General features: G+C 35.0%; 1 protein-coding gene across 1 annotated transcript in view; it reads right to left on the minus strand.

The window, feature by feature from the left end:
• Positions 1-24,884, minus strand: part of KCNH8 (potassium voltage-gated channel subfamily H member 8) — a 157,532-nt gene extending 132,648 nt beyond the window's left edge. The window contains exon 1 of the mRNA XM_065752947.1: positions 24,809-24,884. Coding sequence (XP_065609019.1) covers positions 24,809-24,884 — 76 coding nt within the window. The remainder of the gene's footprint in view (positions 1-24,808) is intronic.
• Positions 24,885-25,442: the final 558 nt, after the last annotated feature.

Consider the following 25,442-nt stretch of genomic DNA (forward strand, 5'->3'; position numbering starts at 1 on the left):
GAACTGGGAGTTTTTGCTTGCTGCAAACAGACTATTTAATACATTCCAATCTTACTCCCGTGCCTGTCAAACAAATATTTTAGGACTGTGCTCACTCATTTATTTCCTCACATATATGTGAGCATATCTCCTCACAGACACTGAGAAATGAAAACAGTATATTCATATCAAGCTGTACATTCAGTTGTCTACAGAATTTTGTTCATAGTGCAAACCAGGCAGAGGTGAAGGGGTATTTGACTCTCTTGTCTGTCACAAGAGTTATTAGAAATGTTCTGGCCTTAGACAAATCCAACTTATGCCTTCTATTTTAGAAAGTTAGTACCTCTTTTCTAGCAATTTCCAGTATTCTAATAGAAAGACATTAGGGAAGAACACTTACAGAGACCTAGATATTTTATTATAGGGCTTCGAGTCTTCTTGCTCAGAGCATATTAAGATCATTACAGATTTGAACCACAATGATCAGTCCAGTTCCCATACCTACATTTTAAATGTATCCTTTTTCTGATCAGCAGCTAGAACTGACAAATCAGTGAGTATTTCAGATTTCTTAGAGAGTATCTCTCATCAGGACCTTCACTAAATATGTAGTTACACAGCTACATTGCTAATCACAGCAACAAATGAAACTCCATAGCAAAGAGGCAAAGCATAAAAATCATAACAGTGCTTTTGAACCATTGTAGGGTGGGGAAAGGAATGTGTGAGACTACTGAATTTCTTGAAGGTCCAATATAAGCAACACACATCAAAGCTACACTTATAGCTTTGTTTGTAATACAAGGTCTCCTAGTGACATGTCTCAGAGCAATTGGGTATGATCCAATTACTGTGATAAAAACAGTTTAGCACGCCTATTCACTGTCTCTGGTATCTCTGCTTAAACGCTGTATCAGCTGTGTCAATTCTGCCTTCTCAGCTGCTAGGACAGAAAAACTTTTCTACACTGAAGCTCAGTGATTCCAAAATTCCTGACATCTCAAAATATATATATATTAATCTCTCTTCCTTGATCTCCCCCCCCCCCCCTTTTTTTTTTTTCTGCCTGGTTTTAAAAGTGTATTTGGAAGTGAAGAATCTCAAGTCCATCTATTCAGTGTTCCTTGTACCAGCATAGCTCATTTTTCACATCAAACTATATAAACAATATTTTTGCAAGTCAAAAGTTCAAGGAATTGGTTGATGATGTTGTTTGCTGAGGGATGTGGTATACGGATTTATACTTGACTTGTTTAATCTCACATGCTTCAAGAAGATGACATAAATAAATGACTTAGTAAATTCTACTAAAAAAAAACCCAAAACTCTAATATAGTTAATGATGAAATTCCCTAAATTCTAGCTAAAACAAGCCTAGTAATTTTCACAATACTCAATATATAAGAACTAATTATTAATTAGTAAGTCAATGAATCCAGTGATTATTATCCTAGTCTCAAACTTATAGTACTACTTGAGGCTCCACACTGTGTTCTACTCCTTATTTTACATTTTCCAGTCACTGCTTTCTCCCCACACCAGCCTGTACAAGATCACTCCAGTTGCTGCTCATTTCCTTTACTTATATCAGGATGCAGGAACAGAGACCTTAACATCTGGAGAGTACCAGAACCTAATTCCACTAACAGCAAGAAATTAAATGAAATCTGTGAAGGTTATAACTGGCTACCAGTGGCTGATATAGTCCCCATTTTAATTCAATGCATCTGTGAATATCTGTACTTCATGTTGTTCTTGTTTCTTACAGTTACATTTTTAACTGCATATAATAAATCAAAGTGTAGGGATATCAGCTGAGAACTCAGAGCTCCAAAATCTGGTTGGTGTGAGTATACATTACTATTTTACTTAACAAATTGCAGATTTCAGTATTTTATTCATCACTAAAATAATGTTAAAATAAATTTTATTTCAATCCAGTATAAACAAGTTTCACTCAAAACAGTTAAGCTGTATCAGCATAAAACTGGCATTAAGGATTAATCAAAAGATAATAATTTCTAATGTTTTCCCACTGCTCCTATCTTACCTTTTCCATCTGCATCACTGTTGATTGTACACTAGATGTGTTAGTGCCCTTATTTCCACTTTTTTTCAAAACAATTATTTGAGAATAGACAAGTCTAGCAGAACCTGGGCTTTCAAATTACCTTGTGCGCATCATCAAAAAAAAAAAAAAAGAAAAGGAAAAAAATATATATATGAAATGAAGAACCAGTAATAGGAAGAAATAAAAGAATTGAAAAAAATCATAGTTGCTTTCTGCACCAAAATGTCTATATCTAGAAAACATTCAAAACACTCTGAAAAATAAAACGCTTACTGTCATGAAAATGATATAACTTGCTTTGTTTCGTGAACCGGTATATTCAGAATTGAAATAATATTGCTGTAAATTATATTTAAATGTTTAAACAGGAAGAGTTAAAATTTTTAAAATCTCATGAAGAATCTAAATAGGAATAATTCAGACAGGTTTATGGGTTTTTTATGACTCTCTACAGTCAGATTCTTCAATGTGATCATATGTCCTAGTGGTTGAAGGGAAAATTAGTTACTCCTTCAGTTAATATTATAAAAAGTAAGTTGTTATTACCATCTTTCATTTCACATTTTTAGCCTCTTTTAAAAGAAACTCTTACAAGTTAAACTTAGATTTTTTAACAATACTCATTTTTGAGCTCAGATTTCTTAACAGCACTCTTCAGTTATTAATGATCATAGCTACAGGTCATGGATTTATAGTCTTACCACCAAAAACTAATGAAGCCAGAATGAAATATTATATATACTTGCCTGTGATGTACAAGCTTGGTGTATAAATTCAAGCTCATAGATTATCCGTATGTTACTCCTGCTACCATAATACTTTAGTCTAGGCAACATTTTAAAGTAGGAAAATGAATATTGTATTCCATCTATTTTATGATTGCTTTACTTATATCTTGACAAGTAATCAGGACAATTATTTTAATTTATACTGAATATGCAAATAGATCTGGCATACATTTGAAGTGTTCTGTGTTGCAATTAGAGCAGGGTGAAAACCACAACAAATTTGCTTTAATTATTTCCTTAAACTTAAAAATAAATGAACTGTGTTCTGCATTCCTCTTTCGTGCTGAATTGGATTGACACCTTGCAATTCACAATTCCCCCTGGGTAACAGTCAACAATAACTACACCAAGCAGATCAGAGTGCAGAATATGTAATTGAACATATATTTCCTCCAGGATAAAAAATCTGTTTTCCAACACTTTTGTCTTTGGGATTTAGGGAATGAAACAAGGATGAGCCAGCCCCTTCTCTTTTGTCCTCTGTCACGGTCAGTTACATGATAAAGAATAGAGTTCTCAAGGCTTCAGTTGCTTCTTACTACTTTTGTATGACTACTTGCCTGCCTCTACAGAAGAAATGCAGCATAGCAGAAACAGCTACTACTGGAAGGGATGGTAGATACCATGGTGGGGACAAGCAGAGCTCAGAATAGATCATTCACTACCTTAGCCTCCACTTCAGTGCAGTTTACATATAACCCCACTGAAGTTAGCAGAATTTTTAATAGCATGAGTTATACATAATGTCATTATAAAATGATCAGTGCAAAGTTGCTAACTTCCCCTAAATCTGTCTTCATAGGTTCATAGGTTCATTAGGTTGGAAAGGACCTACAAGATCATCTAGTCCAACTATCCTCCTATCACTATCCCTACCCAACTACTAAATCAAATCCCTTAGCACCTCATCTAAACGCTTCTTGAACAGCGCTAGGAATGGTGCCTCAACCACATCCTTAGGCAGGCCATTCCAGTGCCTGACCACTCTTTCAGAGAAAAAATGTTTCCTCAGGCCTAATCTAAGTCTTCAGCCATTGAAAACACAGCCTCTTATTTCAAATAGCACCTGAGCATTTGTCCCAACTTCACTACAAAGTTTACAGAAGATAGGTTAAGAGTCATTGGCTGATTTTGCACATAGACCCATGAAGAACACTAATAAGATCCATTATTTTGGCTGCTCTGTCAACATATTAATCTTCCTTCAGAGGGTACAAGTATAGTAAATTTCCATGGCTGTTTGTGCAATGATCACTAGACCTGTAGTATCTTGTCTGTCACTAAAAAACTAGATCATATTGAGAGAAAAAGATTTGAATGTGAACTCCCCTAATCTGTTACAGTCTTTAAAGAGGAAATATTACCTTATTTGCATTAGTTAATATGGTCTTATTTTGCATTTGGTAGGCACTGCACCATCCTTGGTAAAAGAAGTTCAACTAAATTTTGACCATTCAAGAATCATAGCAAATTTAATACAGAAAATAAAAACATGTTAATCTCCATCGGCATTTAGAACCTACTCAAGTCTATGGACTTATGACTAGTTTGTCTTACATTTGTTAATCAATATATTCCATAAAGTCTGCTCTCAAACTGTGTACCTTCTAAAGATTATATAACAGTATATTCAAGTACTGTATTGACTTACATTCACATCCTAAACAAAACTTTGTATACACATCTAAATGTAAGAAAAATAACTAGGTATCACAGACTAAAAAGCATGTATATAAATTTTTTTAATATATATTTTTCTTGTTTGGGCACTCTTCTGCCATAGTTAAAAATCCACTTATTGAATCTTAAGTAGAAACTGACAGTTGTGTTGTCTGTTTACCTTTAACACAGATTCTTAAACTTCATATAAATAATTGTATTCCTTATGATCTACCTAGCATCTATATAGCTCTCATAAAATGCTAACATCCTGCAGAGAGCTGCTCTGTTGCTGACAGGTTGTTTCCAATTTCCACCTGTTCTATTGTATTAAAATAGACAAAAGTATTAAATACATCAGCAACACCACTTGCTGTGATTGCCACAGGGATGCTAACCCGACACTGCTGAGAATTACTACAATACCAAAGATAACCCTAGAACACAGTGTGTTCCAACAAACTCATTTTGCCAAATTCTATAACTGAAGCCAAAGCCTAGCGGAAAAATAAATAAACAAATTACTAACAAAACAAAAAATGGTGAGTAAAAAATGTCCCTTTGAGTCATTTTGACATAAACTTGAGGCCCCATCTGGAGTACTTAATCCAGGCCTGAGGTAACCCTTGTTACCTTACAACCTTGTGCTAAGAAAGGTGTGAAGCTATTGGAGTGGGTTCAGGAGGGCTGCAAGTATGATCAGAAGGCTGGAGCACCTTTTCTTCAAAGAGGGGTTGAAGAAGCTGGTGCTGTTTAGCCTGGAAAAGACTTCCAGGAAATCTCACTGTGGCCTTCCAACTCCAATGAGCTTTTAATCAGGAGGGAAACCAATTTCTTGCATGGGCAGATAGCAATAGAATGAGGAGGAATTATTTTAAACTAAAAGAGGAGAGATTTAGGTTAGATATTAGGAGGAAATCTCTTAGTCAAAGGGTGATGAAGCCCTGGAACAGGTTGCCCAAGGAAGTTGTGGATGCCCCATCCCTGGAGGCGCTCAAAATCAGATTGAATGGGCCCTAGGCAGCCTTATCTAGTGGGTGTCAGAGGTGCCCATGGGAGGGGGATTAGAACTGGGCGTGTCTTTAAGGTCCCTTTCAACATAAGCCATTCTATGATTTTATGATTATTCCAAATACTGTTTGAGACTAGTGGATAGTTTCAAGCCAGAGACTGCATTTTTGAAGTGTAAAAGTGAAAGATTCTTCAAAGTGGAATTTTATTTTGGAAGTTGAAGCATTTATAACTATGTGGAGGTGTTTTTTATGTGTGTGTGTGTGTGTGTGTGTGTGTGTGTGTGTGTGTTTAATTATTTTTAAGTCTCCCAAATGTTGTTCTGTTTTTAAAAAAATTCTCTCCAGATTGAAGTTGTTATTTACATGGCCCCATTTCTATTGTTACACAGTAACGTATTTATATGAAAGATATATTTATACATAAATATGCGGTAAAAAGCTAATCATCAATTTTAATCCTGGTCAAAAAAATACATTTACTGAATAACTCAGGGACAGCAAAAATTGCTATATTAATTAATATGGAAAAATAAAATATGTATATGGATGACCATTATTTTTGTAAGATATGACACATTTATTTGCCACAACAGTTTCATCTAATATTTTCTTTCTAAAATAATGGAAAAGAATACCTGTACTACAAAGATTAACATTAAAAAGAAAAGAAAAGAAAAGAAAAGAAAAGAAAAGAAAAGAAAAGAAAAGAAAAGAAAAGAAAAGAAAAGAAAAGAAAAGAAAAGAAAAGAAAAGAAAAGAAAAGAAAAGAAAAGAAAAGAAAAGAAAAGAAAAGAAAAGAAAAGAAAAGAAAAGAAAAGAAAAGAAAAGAAAAGAAAAGAAAAGAAAAGAAAAGAAAAGAAAAGAAAAGAAAAGAAAAGAAAAGAAAAGAAAAGAAAAGAAAAGAAAAGAAAAGAAAAGAAAGAAAGAAAGAAAGAAAGAAAGAAAGAAAGAAAGAAAGAAAGAAAGAAAGAAAGAAAGAAAGAAAGAAAGAAAGAAAGAAAAGAAAAGAAAAGAAAAGAAAAGAAAAGAAAAGAAAAGAAAAGAAAAGAAAAGAAAAGAAAAGAAAAGAAAAGAAAAGAAAAGAAAAGAAAAGAAAAGAAAAGAAAAGAAAAGAAAAGAAAAGAAAAGAAAAGAAAAGAAAAGAAAAGAAAAGAAAAGAAAAGAAAAGAAAAGAAAAGAAAAGAAAAGAAAAGAAAAGAAAAGAAAAGAAAAGAAAAGAAAAGAAAAGAAAAGAAAAGAAAAGAAAAGAAAATAATAAACAAGCAACAACCATAAAAACTAAAGCAAATATGTTGAGTAGACCTAACCTAGTAAATCAAAAGTTTGGCCTGCAGTCTAAAGGAGAAAAAAAATCATCTCCCAATGAAATATCTTTCCTCTTTCACCTCAGTAGTAACTAAAGCATAAAAATTGCAATTCGTACACAAGATTTTGACATATGCACAACATTGGTGGGAATTATAAGTTTTTCCCTAAATCAAGGCTTTATAAAGCTGTTTAAACGCAAGATATATGATTTGTCATTCCTAAGATGTCCTCTTTCCCTTAGGATATGAACTACATACATAAACCCTTTATAAATGTCTCTACAGACAGATGAGAGGGAAGATGCTGAGTGTAATGATAAAGCAGTACAAAAAGAAAAACAACTTTGTGAGGAAAGTCAGTTCTGATAATAAGGCTACTTATCAAGCAAATCAGAATGCTGAACAGAATTTGAAAACCAGCAGTTGGGACTCTGAGTGTAGGCAAGTAATGTGTTCTCTGATAAAATAATCAGAAAGCTACGTTTTCAAAAAATACATGATTTTACTACGTTTTTCAATGCAATCAGTCCCAGATGATCTTTATCTCTAATTACTATCCCTAGAACTGTCTGGTAAAGGAATATTGGCATATTCAAGGACCATGTGTACATTTATATATTTTTAATTGTTCTTTTTTGAAATATGTAGTAGAATCATTTCACTTTATTGATGGTTCTTGTTACTCCTTTCATCACTGAAAATCTCTCAGTAAATAGAGTATCTTTGTCATTGTTTTTCTTCACAGGAATTAAACTATTAACCTGACTGCACAAGAAGTAGAAGGTAAGTGATGTTGCTTTCATTTTCAAAAGCATGTCTTATCTACAGCATACAAACAGGAATGATCATGCTTTGATAAATATTTGGAATGTTTAAAGACCTGTGTGTCAGTTAAGTTAAAGATATGTACTGATCTTTTTTTTCATCAGAAGCATACTGTAAGTTAGACATAGCATCATTAGGTGGTAACTGCTGTTGATTGAATATCCATATAATAAATGCCTCCTAAGTCATTCCATGTTGCAAGATATTTAAACATTTTTTCATTCTCTACTCAAATCAATTATTTCCATGTCATTTAACAAGTCTCAAGGGCTGAAAAAAATAATCGTGATATTTAGGAAGAATGGCCCTACAGTTTTGTGAGAGATTTTCAGTTATATTTTCTGGGACCTTCTCTTGACTGTAGTATAAGACAGTGTTCCAACGTAATTACTTCTAGAAATATGACAAAAAATTAGAATAGAATAGAATAGAATAGAATAGAATAGAATAGAATAGAATAGAATAGAATAGAATAGAATAGAATAGAATAGAATAGAATAGAATAGAATAGAATAGAATAGAAGAAAGTTATGAAATAGTTGTTCATATGGAGAAAAATGCTAAACACAGCAGTGATGATACATGTATATTTAAATCATGGTAAATGTGAGATTCAAAAAATGATATATACTAAAAAGTCATATGAACATGACAGCCCTTATCCGTCCCTTTTCTTTCTATTATCTTTCTTTTTTACTTCCATAGTGTCTGTTTTAGACACACTACACTATTTCTGTGGTTTCATTTAATAATCATTTTCAAATCCATTTTTCAAATGCAGTCTCCTCCTCTATTTTACAGTGTTTCAAAGCATGTATTGTTTAAAATTAAAGTGTAAACATGAAAATAAACTATTGAAACTATCAACATGTTTTCAGGGAGAACATTTTTTCAGCCTAAGCAATTTCAGAAGAGAATAGAACATAGTATCACTGAAAGAGATAACAGTCAAAGAGATTCTATTTTCATTAGAATTTCTCCACATAAAATACTCTTAAAAAAACTAAATAGTTATTGACAACATTCTACTCAAGATTTGTACTCATAAAATGAAATGAAAATCATCTTTCACAAAAAGTAGAACGGTAAGAAATGATTATGTTGTGCTTTTAATCAATATTTGATTAGAATGGTTCCTTTTAAATGCTACTCTTCTCAATTTGACCTGTGTCATCTGGCAAGTACACTTCAGTGAAATACTGAACAAAGCACTGTAAATCAAAAGAGCGATCCTCAGATGTGGAATATACACCAGTTTTCTCCTTATTTTATTAATACTGTAATACTTTTGCCTAGCACCCCAATGGATTACAAGAATGATTGTAATTATGGCCTATCTTTACAGTTAACAATGCCTGGGGATACTCTTTTTTTCAATTCTATTTTGTCTCCTTGCCATATCAGAGTTGCAAAGCTGGGAATCATTTTACGTATTTTTGTTGTATATGCTTATCAGTGTTTTGAAAGGTTACCTTGCAAGTTATGTTTGCTCCCTTATGTCACACACATGCATTATTTATGAAATGTTTGTATAACAATAGATTATTTATACTCTGATATTCCTTCCTGATCTGAAAGTCTGTGTGAAATAGTACAGGAAATAGAACAAACAGCAACCCTTATCACAAAAACCTATTACTGAAAATGAATGGAAAACACCACTTACAGTGAGAAGTGTTAAAAAAAAGAAAACAGCACTATTTTCTCCTACTGCCTTACAAAGAGAAATCTGAATTTAGGGTTCTCTACTAAGGATTTAATACTTATTTTTATGAGTGCACATGGGCAAAAGGAGATTGTGAAACATTTCTGTCTGAACAATAATCCGTTGCTGTCCTGTGTATACTTACGCTTCTCACTAGCTTTAAAGGTTAACATTTAAATAATGTGAACTTGTGAAGTTTCTCCCTAGTAATTAATTATTTCATTTAAATTACGAAAGATACTTTGTATTCATAAAATTATGTAAAATTTTACCTATACATGTTACAAAGATCTTTTTCGTGAAATATTAAAGGATATAGTAAGATAGTGTTCCAAGGCTACCATACACAAACACCTAAAGAAGATCTCATTCTTTTGTTCACCTTGAGTGTCAACAAAGAAAATAAAAAACAAAAACTCCTCCTTAGCAAATAGATGCTTAGAGCAGCTGAATCACAGCTGGACTGAGAACCAGCTGTGTAAGCAGAAAGCACATGGGTAATGGAAGTACGCATTTGTAAATCTACTTGTGACTGCCCATTAAAACCCAGCCTCCAAGCAGAAGCAAACAAGGCACTACACAAATGGAAGAACAGACTGAATGACAAGAAATTGATGTAAAACAGAAACTACTTTCAGAAATCAAAGAAAAGAAGAAAAATTAATATTCCAGGAACAAATCTGCTAATAAGTCTATCATAATAAAATTTCTGTACATACAGCTTCTGAAAAAATAGTGTGTACTTATTTTCATCTTAAGTCCTGACAGTCTTAAACAAATAAAAATCTCTAGTCTTTCATCTATGTGTTTAGTTCACCTATCTATCCCAACTTTCCATCACTCTGACTGACAAAAGAGTATGGAACATTTACACAGAGAAAAATTCAAATTGGACTTATAAGGTCCTCATATAAAATTAGCACAACCTGTGAAATACTGTCCCCTGTTTGAATCTGGCCAACAATTTTGCACAGGTCAACATTTGGTGACTATAAATATAACCAGTAGATTTAAGTTACAGTATCAATACTAATTTGTTTTTTCTGAAACAACGCATTATATCTGAGTTATCTTCAACTTGTACTGCTGAAGCTGTTAGAACTTGCTATAATACTTTTCACATATAAAGATGACGAATTCTTCTTTAAGCTGGTCTATGACATTCTTCAGTGGTTTAATTCTACAACTACCCTGCTGTATATCAAGGAAACATTTGAACCCACACACTTCAGTGTTAAGAAGTTCTTTGACACTGCATATCAGATAATGTTGCTGTTGTAGGCAGAAATGCTTCTCACGGAGAAAACTCACAAAAGATTAGTTAGAGGTATCTTGTAACATTCACCAGACCAACAGTTATTTTAGTATTTTAAACTAAATATAAGAATGAACCAGGCTATGATCCCCTGATTCAGGAGATCATACTCCTCAAATTCGTACTCAAATAGGTATGCAGGTAAAAGGAAAATGCTATTTAACAATACTAAAGACATCATCTAACTGAATATGTAGTTCAATTATAGTTTAACTAATGGAAAATATATAAAATTTACATTAAGATGGCTACCTATAATCAAATATATGAAAAAACTCTCCTTGTACACAGATTAATTAAATTTCTGAATAGAAATATAGCTTTTCTCTCTCAAAAGTGTAATGGTTATCCTTATCTGCTTTATTTTATATGTTAATAGATGATTAAGCCGAAATTGTATTAAGAATAAGCATAGTTAGATAATACCTTTTAAGTGCCATTTATTTCTAAACTGTTTAAAGCACATGTACTATTTTACTTCACTTTGGCAGCAACTTCTATTGATGAAATTAGATCAAGATCCATATTTTTCATGCAGATATAAGAAAAAAAGACTAAAGACAAAGTAACCTTATTTTTAAAACCCTGTTTGCACTCTTTGCATCAGTCCACTTAAGAAAAAGAGACAACTCTGAGAGCGTCATATAAGATTCTTCACAGAAGCACAGAATCACAGAATTGTAGGGGTTGGAAGAGACCTATAGAGGTCAATTAGTCCAACTCACCTGCCAAAGCAGGCTCCCTAGACCAGGTTGCACAGGGAAGCATCCAGGAGGTGGGATTCTTACTTAAAAGCAGAAAAAAACATGTAATCTATTTTAGAGTTTAAGTTTACTTCAGACTCCTAATAAAATGCATTGAAGAAACACTAAAGATTTGGAATGCAAGGTTCCCTCTGCTGTCAAAAGAGAGAACAGCATTTTCCCCATCTATATTTGTAAATAACTTGAACCAGATAATGAAAAGAAAAAAAGAAAAAAAAAAGTACAAAATTCACTCTACCTTTCAGAGCTTCTTTATTCAGGAAAGTCAGCCAAATGAATCACTCAAATATTTAACTGATAAATACTCCTGTCTTCAGTCCTCCTATTCAAACTTATGAGGGAGACATTGAGAAATTTGTTAGCTAACAAGGGAGGAAGACCGTTCTAAGGTTCGTATCTATAGTATTAGGAAGGACACCTAGCATATATATGGCTGTTGTACACCTCACCGTTTGAATTGATTCATTTCTTCTCTCACAGCAACAATTTAAGGATTAGAGTACCAAGCATTCCTGTTAGGTTACTACAGCTAAACACACCTGAAAGGATGATACTAAACTGATAGAGATTGCTCACACTTGCTGAATGTCTTTTTCAGTAAGAAAGCAAATGGAACATATATGAATGCACTCCCTATGTACACCCAACTCAACCCTCTCTCTTTCCCTTCAGAATCCATCTTTTTCTTTTTTGACACTGAATCTTCTGCTTCTCTTTAGCAGTATTTAATAGGGAAGAGAAGGGTGGTCTGAAGGGTCCTGAGGTGCTACAAGCACCTTAATAAAAGAGCCAGGAGAGAAATTATTCATGTCTGATCTTCAGTGTCACCTTGACTTTACTGGATTTCAGAAAGTTCATATAGGAGCTCAACTGCAAAAGGAAACAAGGCTTCATTGGTTCTTTGGCACACAAATTTTCCTTTCGTCCCAGCTATGGAGAAGAACTCAGACTGTCATCATAATTTCTAAGAGACACCTATGAAACATGCATTATTTATGGAAATAAGACAAGTTAGCCTGGTGAAGAAGACAACAGCTGAACGCCCCAGCATTTATGGGAAAGTTCTCCCACACCTGGCAAGAGGCATATCTCAATGACATGAGATGAATCAAGAACTATGTTGGGACAGTGGCATTATAGAAGACATGACAGCATGGCAGTAGACTGAAAACAAATTCAGCTGTGCTTCAGAAAACTGAGGCATATCAGTAAAAAGCACTGTTTACTCCTGATACGTTCCTGACAGAATGTGTTATAATAAAAAAGAGCAATCCTGAAATCAGGAAATGACAAAATTTCAATGTGATATAATATGGAAATCTATTTTTGTCCTGTTTTTATTTATTTTAAGCTTGTTTAACAGTCATTTAATCGTGTTCTCTTTCTCTTCCTCTTTTTTTTTTTTAATACAAAAACATATGTCTTTTCAATTTTAGTCTGAAGGCTGCATTATTGGAAAACCATTCTTGGAAATATTAAGAGCATTTTTACAGGAACTTTTTAAATTCTGGACCTTTCAAAAACACTTATAAGACAGGGTTTTGTCTTGCTATTAACATAACAGAAGATATGGACTGCAAGACAGAATTCCTCTTTACAGTTACTGTTCCATCATAAGGTTGTTAGAAATACCTTGTCATGAAAAATCCCCTTCATTTCTTTGAATATTTGTGATTGAGAATGTTCCAAGATTAGAAAAATGGAGCAATTTTCTATTTCTACTGCAAGATATGTTTCTGTCACCCAGATTATCTGTTTGCTTTCAGATATCACCGGTAGCTGAAATATTTTCTGCTAGTCTTCTTATAATATTTTTGCAAGGCTAAATTTGGAAATAGAGGGTAAGGATGAAAACTCGCCTCTTACATACAATTGGCTATTCATATGAAGTAACTATCCTGTAGAAAGAATTAAAGGTGTAAAATACATCCCTTTCTTAAGGCAAGACTGGGTACAAGGGTGGCTTTTGGTAGTGGCATTCTCATAGCTGTAATTCAGGTAGCAGTTTACACTTGAGGAAGAAAGATACATCTCTAATTCTTCTAACCTTTCTATTTGTCTTTCATTACATTTATCAAGTCTTCTACACAATATTTGAGCAACTGAACTATTTAGATAATTCTAGAGATCCTGAAAATATTTTTATCATGGCCACAAGCAAGAAAATAAAAAAAAATGGCCAATGAGAATTATTATAAGCATAAAACATGTTAAGAATTGTATAAATGAGCCACAATTCCAAATTATTAAAAATAAAAAGTAAAAAGCAATGTGTTAGTTCAGTACCAGTTTTTTTTGTTTCCCTTTGTTTTCCCAGAGTAAAACCATAAGCTTGGTACTAAGTGTGAATACAAACTCATTCAGGAACAACAACCCTATTCCTTAGTGTGCAATAGCAGCACTGACAGAAATAAATGGAATTTCGATGGATATAGTATGTTTTATTCCTGGGGATGATTTTACCTTCTTGATAGTTCAGAGAAGATCTTTTAGCTTTTATACACTAATCCCAGCAGGTATGTCTGAATCTCATGCAGTACAGTACTTCAGTTCCTTTATTGTCAGATATCTACTCTGTAGACATAGCTACTACTTCTGATATTTGATCTAATAATCACGTATTAATCTGGCACATGGGTTTATTAAACAATAGATATCATGAAAACAGCATGATATGCCATTGGACTGAGTCTGTTTGGAAAACTATTGCAACTTTCTCAGTTCAAGAGATATTACTATCATGTAGTCAAAGATGGCATTGTTTCATGTATCATAGAAGATACTTGTAGGGTCAGAAAGCATAGATTCCATTTTTTCACAGCCAAGCTACCTGTACATTCACTGTAATGTTTTACTGGCACAGTCTTTGCTTCTCAAGTCTGAGAAGGTGTCAGTAAACATGTGCTATTCTATTATATTTAGTTTATGTTACTCTCCCTGGAAATGGAAAATTAGTCATGATAAATTAAGACCCAAACATTCAAGTGCTATGCAAACTGTTGTAATACACTGAGTATTAAAACAGACAAAATGTAATATGCTCTGCATAGCAATATGTTAAATTTCAATAGCTGCAAATACACCGTGACTAAACTAAGAAACAACATTTCAAAGATTCACTCTTATGAATTTCACTTCAGGTAAACATTTTTGTTAGAACAATTACCACATACATTTTAATTATGAGTAATGCATTTTATGTAATTCTGAGTATTATAATGTTGGGAGACAATACCTTCATATCGTAAATATAAAGATCTGTTTCTCTCCCTTTGTTATAACTCAGTTTATAAAGTCAGGCCAAAATAAAACAGGGTGTGTAAAGGTGGCAGAATACATCCTATAAACTTTAATTGCAGACCTGGAAGTAATTTTTTTTATGACAGTTCATAGAAAATGACTTGTCAGCCACATTAGGCTGAAGAAAAAATCCAACTGTAATTTGGCCAATTAATTCTAACCTCTTTTCTTTACTTGTAATTATTTCTCCCATATCCCAAAACTTAGCTTAATAAGATCTATCCATCATGGTGCAAGTCATACAGTATTTCTGTCACTGGGATTTTTTGGCCTTTGTCTTTCTTCCTTTCAGAACCTACCTAGAGAGAATTCATAAAAGGAAGAAGTGTTCTAAAAAGCTGAATGAGGGTTAAAGGTAAAACATTACTATAGTTCCAGATTATTTATTTATTTCTGTGGCTAATAATTCCCTGAACTTGATTTGCTTTCCTGGAAAAGACATTCATACTATTCACTTGTAAGTTGTGAGCCATCTGGTTGGACGATATATTTATAATTTTCACCTAGCTTTATGGTGCACATAACAGCTAAGGTGTTTTCTTGTTTGATTGTTTTGGTTTGGATGGTTTAGTTTTTTCCCCTCTTTTGCTCTTTGAAAGAGATCTGATCTTGTGATCACTGTGAGTGATCACACCTATTTGTATAAAGTGTTTACCTCAGTGTTCAGCTATACTGCAGAGGAGATGGATACATCAAGTTATGATTATTTATGTTTAAAAAAGACCAATAGAAAAGATAGTAGAAGTGAATGATAAAATTATTCACAAAAAAGACACAAACAGAAGGTCTGCAGTTAGCCTGTCACTCATTCCCTTAAGACCTGGTTCTGCAGAATGATGAATATTTGAACTACTCAACTATTTGAGCTCCTAAAGCATGCTTTCTTAATTAATATATATGTATATATCACCTGCATATTGCTATAAATATACCTGAAATACAAAGATTTGAAAGTTTCAGATAGACGTTTGCTGTTCTGAGTTGTGTTGTCACAATTGTACTGTGTTCAAGAGGATCACATTTCTAATATGTAATTATTCTGTTTAGTTAGGATAAAAGGAAAAAAAATAAATAAAAATAAAAATATTGAGAAAGGTCCAACTAAAGCTAGGCAACAAAGTCTCTCTGCATATCTCCAAGAGTTACTGCTTCCAATATCTGCTTCAGTTCTTAGCACCAAGTTTCAACTAGAACCAAAACTCCAAACCCCCATCTGGATTCTGCTCATAGCAATATAAAAATATCTCAACAGACACCTTCCTATTAGCATAAGAATTTTAACTAATGAGTTGAAACACCTGCAGTAATTTCCACCTGTCCATCCTGACTGCTCTTGCTGATTGCTGCATCTGCTTCAGGAGTTGATCAGCTGCATGGGAAACAGTGCTGAGCTGCTGTCATTCACTGCAGCGTGACTGGATTGTTCATCATCAGAATGAAATCTGGAGCTACTCAGGACCTGTTTGGTCACATTCGTTCACCCTCACACTAGGAATGGAACATTTGGGAGAAGGGCAGGACAGATAACAAACCTGAGAACCAGAACAGCCTTTACCACCCACTCGAGAGACAAGAATTGGAGCTACAGGCTGAAGTATTTATTTCCATCTACAGCCTTGTCGATCCTTGTCCCTATCTACTGTCAATTTAGAAGAACAACTGATTTACCCACAGAGTTGCTTGAATTCAGGCACACTAAGTGGTTCTTGATACAACACACTTTAGAGACTCTGAATCCCTACCTGAAAACCAAATCCAAATGCCTGTCTGAGACAGTCTAAATGTAAGGTGAAGGAAGCTGTTGCAGACCAATGAAGAGTAGAAAATATGATCCCTAATTGTTACAATTACTGTGTAAATTTGTCAGGGTTGCTCTGAAAAAAAAAAGAAAAGCCACAAAACAAATAAAAAACAAACTACCAAGAAACAAGCAAACAAACAAAAAAAAACCACTGCCTAATGTAACAAGCATGAATTCTAGAAACAGCAATAGTTAATATCATTAATGGTACCTCAAGAGCTTTGAAAACTCAGGATGTTTTTTTTCCTCAGAGTTCTCTTATTTTCTACATACTAAATACATTGATTAAATTGCTGTCCACAGATGCCAAAGCACAATTAAAACAGAAAAACTCTACAATCAGCAGCAGAGGAACAAGTCCTGGCATATTTAAAATATACATTCATTTGTCTTCATTGCCTTCTATAACCCATTCCAAGAAAATGGAAGAGTCACTGATGTCATTTTTCTGGGCTTCAGTAAGGCCTTTGACAGGGTCCTCTATAACAGCCTTTTCTGCTACTTGGATAGATAGGGAATTGATGGGTGGACTGTTCAATGGAGAAAGAACTGTTTGAGAGATTCTATCTAGAGGATGGTAGTCAATGGCTCAATGTCTGGATTGAGATCTGCAATGAGTGGTGTCCCTCAGGAGTCAGTACTGGGACCAGTGTTCTTTAACATTTTCATCAGTGACTGCTACACTGGATTCAAATGCACCCTCCCCAAGTTTGCAAACGACATCAAACTGTGTGGTGCGGTTGACGTGCCCAAGGAGTGGGATGCCATTCAGAGAGCCCCAGCAGTGGGCCCAGGTGAACCTCATGAGGTTCAACAAAGCCAGTAACAAGGTCTTACATGTGGGTTGAGGCAACCCCCCACTACCAATGCAAACTGGGGATAGTAAGGATGGAGCATTGCCCTGCTGAAACAGATCTGAGGGTTTGGTAGATGGAAAGCTGTACATGAGACAGCAATTTGCCCTCACAGACCAGAAAGCTGGGCTGCATCAAAAGCAGCTTGGTCTGCAGGGTGACAGAGGTAACCTTGACACTTTACTCTGTGTTGTTGAGGCCTCACCTGGAGTACTGCATCCAGATGTAGAGCCTTCAGTACAGAAAAGATGTGTACCTGTTGGAGCACATTCAGAGAAGGGACACAAAAATGATCTGAGGGTTGGATCTCCCATGTGAGGCGAAGCTGAGAGAGCTGGGGCTGTTGAGCATGGAGAAGAATCCTCACAGAGACCTGAGAGTGGCCTTTCAATGCCTAAAGGGGGACTATAAGAAAGGAGAAAGATTCTTTAGCAGGATCAGTTGTGATAGAACAAGGGGAAATTGTTTCAGACTAGAAGAGGGGAGATTTAGACTGGATATAAGGAAGAAGATTTTTACAATAAGGGAGGTGAAGCACTGGAACAGACTGTCCAGATAAGTAGTGGAAGCTCTATCCCACTGGAGACATTCAAAGTCAGCCTGTAAGGGGCTCTGAGGAACCTGATTTATGTGTAGGTGTCCCTGTTCATTGCAGGGGTGGGGTGGGCTAGATGACCTCTAAAAGTCACTTCCAACTCAAAAAATTCTATGAATCTATAAGAATCATGAGTGCTGGAATTGATGAACTTTGAAGGAGGTGGTTAGGAGAAAATTAAATATTTATTCTAGACGTTCTAGATTCAGGATCATGACAAAATAAGGTCACGTGTTATTCAGTCATCCACATACTCACAAATAAATGAAATAAGTTAAAACAAAAATAAATAAATAAACCACAACAAACACAGAGTAATACTGAATCCTCATTCTTTTTATAAATATAGGTGTTGAAAATAAATCAAAAAAGAAGAAATAGGAATTACAAAAAAGCAAACGGTGTAGTCAATTGTTATTGTACCTTTTCAACAAGCTTATCCTATTTTGCTTCCCTATCCCACGTCCACAAGATAGCAGGAGCATGGCAAAATAGACTTTAATTCTCAGGTCTTAGTAGCTAGCCAATTATCAGTAAGGGAATGCAGATGAATATGCAGACTATGATATCCAAAACTGCCAAACAGCTTTTCACCAACTGCAAGGTAAGAGCACAGGTCCTGAGAAGAGATAAGACAGAGGATTTAATCCTCTCATGACCATGCTTGTTCACAGTAGCATTTCTCAAGATATATTCTGTACCGAAGTCAAGCTTCCTGCAGTGCTATTGTCATTTAGTTGATTTCAAAGCTCTACTCCACTGCTCACTCAGCAATCCCATCAGTCAATCACAGCTTTCACAGCTTTTTCACAACTGCTTCATCCTTTTCTCTTTCTTGGCTAAAGATGACTGTTCTACTTCATTACATGAGATGGCACCCTACTCTACAAAAATTGTAGCTCCAGTTCATAATGTAGATAAAATTGACTAAATCAATTATTTACTTATTGTCACTTATAATCTACTTTTCTTAAGGTTTTTAAGATTAAGATTTTTAAGGAGAATGACCCACTTTTTTTCTTTTCAAAATTAATAGTTGTCACATTGCTCCTGATGGTAGATACAAAAAAATGAATTAACAAATAACTATTTGTAATTGGTAATGAATTTGCAAATTAAAATGACATAATAAAGGAAAGGGAAACATCAAGCTCTTACAGGTTTTCAAAAGGTAATGAAAACACTTGGATGTATAATGCCAATAGAAAATTTGGAAAAGCTTTTAAACAGCTCAACTATTAGTACTCCTGTAAGTATGGAGATGATGAATCTGGCAGGTTTTTCCTCGTGCTGCTTAGCAGTGAGGTCATATAGCTCATGTCAGACTACCATTCTTCTACTCAGAGAGAGACTCAATGTAGTACAACATAAGGGCTACTGTCTGACTAGTTCCAGGCAAAAAACTAGTAGGTAAAAGATGTATAGAGTACCGTATGCTCTAACCACTGACATATCCATACTGTTCAAGATGGTAGCAGCAGAGCCAAGGTCTCCAGTTGAATTCAAAAATTATCAGACAAAACTATTAAAAAAATAAAAGAACAAAATAATAATAATAAAAAAGATTAGGTAAATATCCTGTAAAAATAAATGAAGATAGTAAAGTGTTTCAGAACATCTAATACAGCCTGCTTTCTATTTCCAATGCAGAAGCATCTTTCAAGCCTAAGAGAACATGTATTATTATATATCTCTCCTTAAAACAGGGTCAGTACAGACAAAATAGGTTTTTTGGTGTTTGTTTTGTTTTTTTTTTTTAAATCAGAAACAATTATTTGCCATATAACTTTGAATATAGTCAAAGTCCTATTAAACCACAGTCAAGTTTTTCTGTAGACTAAATATTTTTGAAAACAAACAACAAAAAAGCTATTTATATTAGGACAATTTTGTCATTCCAAAAATAAAATAAGTGTAAAAATGAAGAGAACAGTTCTCTTCTTCATGTATTAAGAATTAGAAAGTACATATTTTCATTAAATAGCGAAAGAAAGAGACAGACTTTATCTGCAAACATATTAGAAACTACTGACAGGATTTTGCAAAATTCTGTGCCACCACAGTATACTTTTTACCTGAACACTTCAATTCTCACTGAAGTAAAAAATTTGGTTTTCACAGGGATATTTTTTGTATTGGCTTCATGAGGGCAGACTTAGGTCAAGAATTATTAAAACTATGTTTCATTTTTCCATTTTGAACAAAATATGACTTTGCACAGTCAGTTGGCCATTCAAAATTCTGTGAAACAAACAAATAAATCCAGAATGGTAGTTGTTTTACATGCATATGTGATATTATTCTTACTTTATCAAAGACAGACAATCTCAGTTACCTCCTTGCTTCCACTTGAGAAGGAACACATTGAGAGCATTTTTAGAATTCCCCTGACTACTGTAATTACTGTTTATTTGCTTCCTTACCTATGCAGAATAGTTATGTTCCTATCAGATACCACTGATGATCATAAAGAAGCAGAACTACTATTACGATCCATGATTCACACAAAAAAAACCATTAAATACCTATACAAGTATAAAAAACAAAAGAGAAGATAAGTCTGCTTAATAAAAGTCTAAATAAATACATTACCTTGGAAATTTCTATCATGCAAACTAATTTCATCTCTGTTAGAAGGAACGAGATCACTTTCACTACACCTCCAGTCTTTCAGAGGGTGACTCGACAACTTACCAACTTTTCTCATGTCACTTTTTGGAAGACCTTGTCATTAAGTAGTGTGCCCTTTCACAGTTCTAAATCAGAGTCTGTTTAGAGTTTGATCACCAACCATCTATGTCCTTCCCCTGGAAAGTTTAGCTGTTGCTTCCAAATATCTGGCACTAATTCCTTGTACTCATTTGTGAGAAAACATCTGAATAGCACAAAAAAAAAAAATCAAGAACTAGCCTTTCTTGAGCCAATTATGTTATGATTAACAGCACGTTATCTGGTCTAAAGGATTCAATCTGAATAAGATACAAACTGTATTTACAAAATAGTGAAAAAATGCTAGCGCCTTGGCTCAGTCTAGCAAACATTACCTTCTTATTCTTTATTTATTCTTTTATTTATTTATTTAAAAATACAAAATGTTGAGATCATTTGCTGAATCTGTTAGCTTTGCTCCCCGAGAAAGTATCACAAGTTAAGAGAAACAGGCACGACCAGTGTGAATTTATCAATTTAAATGTTACATACGGAATCATATTATATGTATGTAACACACACAATACAATAGAACATAACTTCATACCACTAAACCATTTCTGCATGTTTTTCCTAGCCCAAACTGGGATGAGAAACAAAAACGTGCAAAATTTCCATTCATAAGTTTAGATTATTCATTTCAGACATTTCCTTCCATAATATTTGGGAGGGGGATGGAGGAGTTAAATATAGGCATATATTTGAAATATTTTAACACTTGAATGTGGTATTCTGCCTTTAAAATCTGATGGGCTTTTTGTTTTATTTGGCTGCTTAGTTTACAGAAACTATTCATTTGAAAGTGTGGTTCGATGGTTTGTTTGTTTTCTTTTCCTGAGAGAGCAATTAACACATCAACATCTTGCTAACTGAGCGGGCAAAAAGCATTTTGATGATCTGGTGCTTAGTTCTCTGGGGGAAGGTGGAGAAAGGCCTTTGAGAAAAAATTTACTTCAGCTACAACCAGGGACACGAGATAGTTCAGAGCCATGGAAATCTCCATAGGCAGACACTTAAAGCTGTTCTACCATGTATGAAATGCAAGTAGTGGCAACTTCACAGAGGTGGTTCTCTCTAATATCTTGAACATCCTGGAGTCATCCCAAGGTCGGTTGAATTAGTTGAATAACATATTTTTGCTGGTTAAATGTGTGAAGAACATGCATCTTTAACGTATGTGTAACAATATAAATTAATTATTGTGAGAACTATCTTACAGTTCTGTTATCCAGGCTTTTCTGAGATTTGTATTTTCTCACAAGATGATTTTTAGTTGCTAATTAGATATAAATAATTACAATAGTGAAATCAAAATACTGGTTTGAATGAATTTTTTTAAAAAGTTCTCTACAAAGCAAAACATATTTTCTATTATTATCTAGAATCCTTTCTTGCACTGTTGCCCAGAAACAGAATTATCCCTCTTCTGGATTAAAGATGCACTGGTGGATTAGTCTACCACTGATGACAACATAATACATCCTTCCCAGAGGCTTAAAATGAAAGGATGTCTGTTAACTACAGAATATGATAAAATAACAACAAAAAAGCCCTTTGACACAAAACTATGTTTTAACACTAAATATCATTGTGTATGCAGTCAAAGCAGTTTGTGAAACAAAGCCCCAGGTTCAGTACCATTTATCAGTTATACTCCTTTCATAGTCTGTATCACCTATAAAACTAGAATGACATGAGACTGATTCCTATGAGGATTAGCCATCATTATTATTCTGAGCTTTAGCTACCTGAATAACCTAAGCACTACCACCTGGATAGTTTAAATGAAAACAAAATTTGCTTTTATATTTCTACCTAATACTTAGATAAGTGTATTTATATATACACACACACACACATTTTTAATAAAGAAATGCAATTTTAAAAAAGATACCAGTTAAAGAAGGAATATTTAAATATTTAAATCAAGGGGTGTTTTGTTCTGTTTTCTCGGTGCTTTTTTTTAAAGGGAAAAAGAATGTTTCAAAATAACAAAGGAGATGATCTATTTCTGAAGATTTTAAATGTAACTGTGATGTGAATTGATACACATAACCTTGTTTCAAAAAGAGTTTTAAAACATCTGTTCACTCTAATCCTCTAAAAGCGATGTCATTCCATGAACTGAGAGTAGCACCAATTTTCCATAGAACTGTACCACCCTCCATCAATTCTATTAGCTGTATTAGATGCCAGACTGAGTGATTCATAAAAAATCCTCCTTATGAACTTCTGTGAATATTTCATGTGCTGATAGTTGTACAACAACAACTTCTAGATTAGGCCTGTTCAACATTTAAGCCAAATTTTTACATTCTACTTGTAAAGCAACTCATAATTTGCCCATAATAAAATATAATGTATAGTTTTTTCCTTGAGGTACATAGAAAAATAATTAGGAATTAAAAACAATGTATAAAAATATAGACCAGTTGCTAGCATTATACATTTCTAAAACAGACAGCTGTGTCAGTTTCTTCTTGCTTAAGGAATGGTCCAATTGACATTAGGAAAATAAAAATTGTTGCTAAAAGAATACATATATTTTTCTCATAGAATTCAGTTAGGCAAAAAATTTCTACCACACTTGTCTGTTCATGTCACTGAAAACACAAGGATTAGACATTTTCTGAGTGTGATTTTTGTTGCTGTTTGGGTCTATGATTTGTTGTTATAAAAAAGTTAACAATAACAAAGCACCTGTCCGTCATCACTAATGTTGTATGTTAAATTCGATCTTGAAAATAAAATGAAATAACCTGGAACATATTTGTGTACAGATCTCATAAACTGCATGTTCTGTTTTTTTTGAAACGAAGCCATTGTAAAGGGGGATGGTCCTTAGCATGAAGCAGGGAATAATTGCTTTTCTGGCAAACAACAGTATCAACAACAAGACTCCTATTAGAGTATCACGCTTCAGTATGCAGTAAATAATACTCATGTGCTTTATAGAAATAAAAAGAGTGAAGGGTTGAGAGGAATGGACTGAGTACTATATTCAAATAAATTTATATGAATTTGAAGGTACATCTAAGTACTCCTAAGAGGGATGTCTTTATAATCAAGTATCAATTACATGCAGATCTGAATTATTAGCTGTGTATGCTCAGATAAGCAGAGTAGTTATAAAGCAGTTCTGCATTTCTCTGCAACTGATCTTAGTGAATATATCATTTTCCTTACACAACTTACTAATACAGTAATTAGAGTTCAGCTGTCTTAATCACATGCTAACTGAACCATTGAGACAATGTGAACAGACACATAACCAAAGAGGTAGCAAGCCAGACACACTGCAACACTTTCACTCAAGAAAGAGTTGACAGCAACTCAATACTAGAGTTTTTATTCCACTTTGGATTTCTGAAATTTTTTTTTAGAGGAATATTCCATAGTACACGTTTTATTTTTAATTTTAAAATGTGTGGGAGCCTAATTAGGGAAGAAGCAAAACTCAAAGCAGGGGCATCTCCTAACCCACAGCCGGAAAGGAGCGAGCCAGCTCCCAGCGGCGGAGCCAGCCCCTGGCCGCGGAGCAGCACCAAGGAGAGCGCCACGGGCAGAGATCCGCACGGCGTGGCACCCTCCGCTCCCTGCTGGCTCTGTCCAAGGTGCTGCAGTCGGACGCACCCTCTGAAGGGTCCCTCTTTGTTCTCCACCAAACCCTTCTACAGGAATTGAACGTTTTTTTAGAGATTGGACGATAAAATAAAAAAAATAAGGAAAAAAAAAAACAACCAAAAACACTTCTAAACTCCCTGGCTGGGGAAGCCCTAGTGCAGCACACAACTTTGCTGTAGCAAGCCCGGTGCCAGTAACAGCTCGGCTTCTGGCACCAGCCCTCCCGGAGCCCCCCTAGCAGGGAACTGGGAAGAGAAGCGTACTGAAGCATCCTCTATCCTCTTCATTTGAAAAGCTGAGAACAAGCCAGGCAGGAGACTGAGAAGACTGGGAGCCGCCTCGCCTCCCCCTTCTCATAGCCGGCTTCTGGTACCAAGGAAACCCCTCGAAAGAGGAGGAGGGAGCCAGGAGACTCCCATCGTAAGTGCAGTCCTCCCCATTCAGTTCCTTTCCTGGACACCCGGAGCTGAAGCCCCCTTCCCCTGCCCGAACTCACGTGTGCCGTCAAACCGGGTGGCGATGGTGTCGAGGAAGGTGTTCTGGGGGGCCAGTAATCCCTTCATAACAGGCATTTTTCCAGCGCGATGCAAGGTTCCCCATCAAAGTTTGCCTACGAGGGTGGTTCGAGAAGAAAGTGCAGAGGGCGCCCGGGGGAAAGGAAGGAGGAGGCAGAGGGAGGGAAAAAAGGACGGGGACGGGGGAGGGGAGGAGGAGGATGGGGATACCACCGCGCCGCGCCGCCCTCGGCGCCGGGAGTCCCCCGCTCTGCAGATCCCGTCCCACCGCCCCCAGCTCCCGGCTGCCGGGCGGGGCGGCCGCCTTACAGATTCTTATCTCTAGAATACAGGCAATGCCTTAGGCTCGAAGCACACGCACCTCGCTTTGTAAGTAACAACATCGCGGAGTAAAGATTAGGGCATTACTTTTCTTAAAACAGAATCACTGTGTTGTAACATAAAGTAATTGCCTCTGTAGATGTTCACTGGAGAGACTAAGACATGGAGAATGCTCCATCACCTGGGTGGGTAGTCTCAAGAGTCATTTGTCCATTGAGGGTCTGGGTTTTTTTTCTTCTTTAAATCTGTGGGATAGGCATTTTCAAAATCAGTGTATTTACTTTCTCAAACATC

The sequence above is a fragment of the Cyrtonyx montezumae genome, unplaced genomic scaffold, assembly GCF_038088225.1.
Source record: "Cyrtonyx montezumae isolate F1298 unplaced genomic scaffold, pur_monq_1.0 scaffold_8, whole genome shotgun sequence".
Classification (NCBI taxonomy): Eukaryota; Metazoa; Chordata; class Aves; order Galliformes; family Odontophoridae; genus Cyrtonyx; species Cyrtonyx montezumae.